This window comes from Benincasa hispida, chromosome 3 (genome assembly GCF_027475165.1).
Source record: "Benincasa hispida cultivar pf3 chromosome 3, pf3_genome.v1.1, whole genome shotgun sequence".
NCBI lineage: Eukaryota > Viridiplantae > Streptophyta > Magnoliopsida > Cucurbitales > Cucurbitaceae > Benincasa > Benincasa hispida.
The window spans coordinates 76,758,166-76,764,934 of NC_143480.1; the positions used below are offsets into that span (position 1 = coordinate 76,758,166).

A 6,769-nucleotide genomic window follows, 5' to 3' on the forward strand; every position below is an offset into this window, starting at 1 on the left:
TATTTGTAAAATTCGTGCTAATGTCACGCCGCAAGGGTATAACGATGTGACACTTTTGGTCAAAACACGTGCATTCATCTTCGTAGCATCGCAACACTACAAGACAGTGTTGTGACACTCTATGCATTCTAGGAAACATTGCTCTCTGTCTCCTGGCATTGCGCATGGCGCCAGGCAACGCCCCAACACCATGTCATCAGGGGCAAATTTGTAATTTTGGCTTTTTCATTCTCAGTTGACACAATTGAGCTTCACTTTGGCTCGTTTTATCTTTAATTGTAACCTAAAATCCTGCTATATACTCCAACTCCTTTAAATTTGATTCCCCTGTCTGTTGATTAACAAAACATTACAACCAATTCTTATCACATGATCAGTTGAACACGCTAGCATTTTAGATCAACCTGATAACAAACATAAGCACAATGTGAAGACCAATACAAAATCAATTAGAGAGATAGCTACAACTTATTAATTTTTTTCTTCTACCCTAGAGTTTATCACACAAGCTTGGCTCTTGTGTACTTTTTGGTTTTCCATGACTACATAGCTTGTGTGATAAACTCTAGGGTAGAAGAAAAAATCAAACAATCATTCAGGAGAATTAGTACGAATATTAAAATCATATATATCATATATACAAACAATCAATACAATTAATACAGTAAGACACTTCAAAGTAGGATAGAGATATACTCCATAGTAATGTTCAAACACTATGGACAATGTCTTAACTCTGTCGTGTCAAATTTTCTATCTTTTTAGCTTCCTTTAGCATCGTTTTGTTGCTCTTTTAAGATTGAGATGTCTCATCCTCTGTACTTTTATCTTGGACTCCCTATTTCATGGCTTGGTTGCTCAATTTAGGTCATATTAACTCCACTTTGATCTTGATTCTTCCAAAGTGCTCTAAATAGCCTCAAATTGCTCAAACTGTACAAAATCACCAATAAAGTGTGTGAGAGTAACAAAGTTGGCCTGGATCCGGAACAAAAAATAGCATATATAGATGCCATTAGTGGGCCTTTACAATTAGATCAAATAAATTAGATAAAGATTACCTTGTGATCGAAAACCTGAAAATATAGAGAATTGGTTCCCTAATCAATATTTGAACTCTCCACTTTGGTTCCCTATTATTTTTAGGTTTGATTTTTATTAAATCTAGTAGGCTATAGAATTGGCTTGCGATTTTTTATGTGGAGTCTAGAATTATATTGGGTATTTTCTAAAAGTTATTAAAAATTTTGTTCGGTTCAATTCTCTTTGGATTTTCAAAAGCTAAGCCAATGAATGAACCAAAAAGTTCTGTTTTCTTTTAAAAGAATTTGATCAAACTAGTTGATTTGGTTCAAATTTTGCACACCCTTGCTAGCAATGAAACTTCTATTTTGGACTTTTTCTTGTCCCCCTCCCTTTCCTTTATCTTTTTTCCACACGCACAACACACATGCACATTCATGCATGGACATACAAATAGACATTCAATGCATGCACACATGCACATACACACACATGCAGATTCCATAATTTTTTTATTCGTATATTAATACATTAATACATGGTTACATGATTATTTATTATATATATTAATTTACAACTTATATTTAGTACTTAATTTAACTTATTATATGAATAACTTTACCTACTCTATCTTAATTATATAATTTATACTTAAAAGTAACAAACAAAAGCATAAAATCAAATCTAACATCACAATCAATATACAAAAGAAATATGAAAAGTTGCTATTGTGGTCACTAAATTTTATGCCATAGCTTCTTTAGTCCTAAATTTTCTGTGTATCATTTCGGTTCAAAATGGATGGATTTAAGTATTAAAATAGATAGTTTCAAAAAACATTTGCAAAATGAGATAGTATAGAAACAAAGTTCAAAAATAAGTATTTTTTTCGTCCATATTGATTTCGTCTTTTGGAAAGTCAGAAACTAACATTAGTTTTTTTTTTCTTTTCTTTTTAGGTTATCCTCTCGCCTCTATAATTTTTTTAGTTGACTAAAAAGAAACCATAGACGAGTGAACAAAAGAGAGTAGATAAGTGAATCTAAAAAGAAAGATGTCAATAGTATCGAACTGCACGCCTCCTAAGAGATTATACAAGCTACTACAGAGTTTATACAAGTTGCTACAAACGATGTAGTAGTTTTACGATCTAAGTTGAATTAAGAAACCTCAAAAGTATTTGAATTCTGTAGTCAACATTATATTTACTTTTTTAAATCTATATTGTTTTTGCTGCTTCATTAAAAAATGTTCCCTCTCACCAACTAATATTCAAAATTTCCTCATTTCAAACAAAATATCTTATTTTTCTTTGCTATTTAGGGTATACATACCAATTTACACGTACCTTGACTAATCTCACCAGACAACCTGTCTGATCCTACAACATGTGGGTGTAAAAAAAAAAACTTAGAATATTAAATCTTAGATAAGTGGTCACCATGAATTGAACTCATTATATACCCCTCTTAATCCTTTATCACGGTCATGCATTTCTATTTACCACTAGGTGTCTATGATGATTTCAAACGAATTATCTTTTACAACCATGACAAAAAGCCAAAACAAATGGGGTTAATTCCAAAATAAAAACATTAAATTTCTAGTATGATATGAATTGCCACAGCATATATACAAACAGTACTTGCAATTGCAACAGGCCAATCTCGAGATGTATCCTTCATCGGCAAAGAAATCCTACCAACAGCAAGAGTTTAAGGGACAGCCAATTCCCTGTCTCGTGTAGAAATGTATTATGATCACAAGCTAAAGATACAATTTAAACTAACAATGTGGGAAATTATGCAACTTTGCAGTAATATATTCAGAAAGCTCCAATTCTTTGTGTTAAATAAATAGTTACAAAATTGCACATGAAGAGAGATGGTCTACCACAACCTACAGCACATGTTTATCGACATACATTTAGAAATTTAGACGCAATGCGATCATAGACCAATGATAGAATGAGAGATATAATGCTTTGCCACAAAAGCACATAAGATATACCTCTAGAGGATTTCAGATCTAGTGAGTAAGGGATGCCTCAAATTTCCATGATTTGTTAGTACTTTGTTAAAAGAAGCTCGAATAGTGAGTAATTTCCCTGCATTTCGAATAATGATTTGTTAGTACTTTGTGAAAATGATACAGCATTACGAAGTTCAACCGTCATTTCCCTGGACAGGGAAAAGTTGCTCTCGTTCAATGGAATATCACACTTTTCCACAAACTTGACAGCAGATTAGCCCTCAATTCCATGAATTATTGAAAACTTGTAGCATAACAGCTATAAAGCAATTCATCATCGATTGGTACGAAGAATATGTTAAAACAAGATTGGTCTAATAAGCTAGAGATGTCATAGAATCTGAATATATTTCTCTCTTCAAATTCTCCCAAACTTCCGTGCCCCTGGGATGATGATTCACATACCGTCTTAGAAATGTATCATCCGAACACACAAGAATAGTCCTTAATGCCAACATCGGGAGGACTATTCCTTGTTCCTTGAGCCAATTACACATTGCGATCCTAAGAGTGACCCTCTGAGTCGCATAGCAAAGATATGAAGGGAAGCTTATTAATGATGAAACAGGATACCCCAAATTATTTAAAAAAAAATCTATTTTTTCTTCTAACATATCTTTTGTTTGGTTAAGGATTCTTGGAGAAACTTCAATCATTTTGTAAACATCCTTCTCATCAATGCCAGCTTCCACAATACAATCAAACCGCTCTTGTAGCTCTGTTCCCTTACCTTGAAACGCCTGTAGTGCTTCTTCCATCTTAGTTGAGTTTTCTTCCAGTCCTAATTTCAACAAGAATTGAGTTTTCTGTTGCTTTGATCTCACAATCTCCCCGGAGTTTGGTAATGGCGAAACTTTTGTTCCAAGCTTCCAGTTTTTTAATTCTTCCGGATTCTCTAAAATAAATTGACAAAGCCGTTTCTTCCCAACATTCAAAAGATGGAGCAAGCTGCTAGCCTTTTTCAGAGTACACAATCCCAATAACAGGGGATGAGATCTGAAAAGGCATCCTATCTCTTGCACACCCATGTCTATTTCATTGAAGAACAAAAGGCATAGCCTCATATTTGAAACAAACTTACCAACTCGGATTTGAGGAAATTGCAGTAACACGGAACATATCTGGATCATTGAGCATCCCATTTTCAGTAACAACCCAATTAAGGAAAGTGATTTACTTCCTGAATCCTCAAATAAAAAATCTGGATGTTGGCTGATTAAATCAGCCAACTTCTCATCACTGCAACCCATTTGTTCAAACCTGAAAAGCAACCCAAGAATTTTCTTCCAATTATAGGAATTACAATCCGTCAGTTGTTCTTCAACCCAGCTTGATTCAAATCCAATGTTCTTCAATTTGTCTAATACCTGGACAAACCCATCATCAACACCACCAACCAATAGATAGGGGCTACAAACAACAAATTTAACCACAGTAGCTTGGCCGATACCAAGTTTTTCATATGCTTTTAACTTCGACAGCAAAACACCATAGTCATACTGAAATATCTGAGTTGCCTCCTTATATATCTTCCCTATCTTATTTCTTTCAATTCCATAGTTACACAACACATGATAGTTCTCAAGCAATAAATCATCATCACTCAAGAACATCAAATTGCGAGGAAGAAACCCATCATACTCTGCAGGTTGCAAGCCCACACTCTCAAAGAAAGGCTCGAATTCATTAATTGGATGGTAGCGTAAAAATCGCGTAATTGACCGCCCAATATCGCCCTCATGTTCAACTCTTCCCAGAAGTTTTCCAAGAAAGATTGGCGAATTTTTACTCATATTTTCAGCATCCATTAATTGAATCCCTCTAGTAGAATGCAAATACTCCAACAACGCAGCCTGAGCCTCTTTCCTAGTGGCCCGAGAAATCCGATGACCGTTTCTACTACCCATATTCAACATTTCTCCAGAATTTCCACATTCATCCGTTTGGGGAGCCTTTTTAGTTCGATAAAATCTAGGGCCTGAAGCAACAGGGGAAAACCCAATTTGCCAGTACAAGACTCGAACAAAGTTAAACTTGTTGTCAGCAATAATCGAAGAAGAAAGCATGGAAAGTGCTCCGAGTTTTTGCAAGTAGGACATGACAGAATACACAATGTATGCAGATCAAGCTCATTACACATATATCAAAAATAAAATTTCAAATGGTACCTCTCCAGAAGATTGGGAACTTGTAATTTGGTAATACTATTGATTCGCCATTGAGAATTTGTAGGTTGAGACTACGAGAAGTTTTGATAAGTTCGCCGACGCTGGTATATGAATTTTAGGGCTTTTTCTACTTTGGAGCTTCGAATTATTTTGATTTGGTAGCAGAATAGATGGAGTGTTCTAGCGGTGTTTAAAAAAACTCGATAACCCGAAAAAATCATATCCCAACTCAATTCGCAATTTAGGTTGGATTAAAAAATAAATGAAAATTTTATGGGTTCACCTAATATAACCCGAACTAACCCGAATTTATTATTAACTTTAAAGTATATTATTTATTACTTATAACATAATTATTTGTATATATATTTATTTTAATTTTATTTAATTTTAATATTTTTTAAATAATTTATTCTTCAACAACTCTTAAAAGTAGTTTCTTTGTACTTTAAAAAGAAAATTTTCGCTATATAAATTGAAATTGAGTTGTTAATCTTAATTCAATATATGAAAATAATTAAATTAGATTTTTACATATTTACGTTTTGCTTCTTTTTAAAATAAAATTATGAATAAATGACCCGGTTAACCCGAACGAACCCAACCCAAATATTTCATAGTTGGATTGGGTTGGATTCATTTTTTCATAAAGGTTATTTGGGTTGAAAAAAAATTTATTATCCGAACAATTGGGTTGGGTCTAAAAAGTCTTACAACCTGACCCAACTCAACCCATAAACACCTATAAGGGTAACTGAAATATTTAGAAGCCCAAATTAATATAGTGATAAATATATATTAAAAAAGAATTAGATATTGATACAATATGCACATTTATATATTATTTTAATTAAAATTTTTTATTTCTAATACATTGGAAACTGGTTAAATTTTTATAATTTATAATTTTATTTTCATTAAAACATTTATTTAGCTTCTAATATTTTACGACCACAACATTTACATAATATTATAATTGAGTTCGATTTCAATCGACGTTATTTTGTGACAAATGACATAAGTGAGAAATAATATTGTAAATCAAATTTGAACAACATATGAATAGAAACATTTATATTATCATTGTTTTTTTCTTTTTAACATTGGGATTTATCTGTATTTGATAATATAAATATCTTTTTCATATTTTAATGCATGTTATATATTTTTATTTAATTTACATAATTAAATAATATTTAAAATATAAAATAAGGGGAAAGTTAAGGGGGAAAAGTATAAGAAACGAGAAACGAAGAAATAGTTATCAAACAAGTTTATGTTTTTTTTTTTTTTTCAAGAAACATGAAACATAAATAGTTACCAAACATAATCCTATTTCCAATTCTTCAAAGACAAGAAACAAGAAATGGAAAATAAGAAACAAGAAACGGAAAACGGGAAACTAGAAATGAAAATGTTATCAAACGGGTTCATAGGGTATGTTTGATAACTTTCACATTTCCTGTTTTTCGTTTCTTGTTCTTTATTTCTTATTTCCTGTTTCCTCTGTTTTGAAAACAAGAAACAGAAATATGTTTGATAACTAT

The 6,769-nt window shown here is 32.3% G+C and overlaps 1 protein-coding gene across 3 annotated transcripts; it reads right to left on the reverse strand.

Moving 5' to 3' along the window:
- Nucleotides 1–614: 614 nt before the first annotated feature.
- LOC120073731 (transcription termination factor MTEF18, mitochondrial-like) lies at nt 615–5,390 on the reverse strand. 3 transcript variants are annotated; one of them, XM_090311426.1, is made up of 3 exons: nt 3,785–5,390; nt 3,034–3,130; nt 615–933 (listed from the first exon to the last, which is right to left on the reverse strand). In XM_090311426.1, exons 1-2 carry the CDS (start codon nt 5,151–5,153, stop codon nt 3,036–3,038), a joined length of 1,464 nt encoding a protein of 487 aa, XP_090167552.1. In that variant the 5' UTR covers nt 5,154–5,390; the 3' UTR covers nt 615–933; nt 3,034–3,035. The 3 variants fall into 3 exon arrangements, with proteins under 3 accessions (XP_090167552.1, XP_090167551.1, XP_038882474.1); XM_090311425.1 differs by lacking the exon at nt 615–933 and adding an exon at nt 2,461–2,757; XM_039026546.2 differs by lacking the exon at nt 615–933 and having other exon boundaries at nt 2,461–5,389.
- Nucleotides 5,391–6,769: the final 1,379 nt, after the last annotated feature.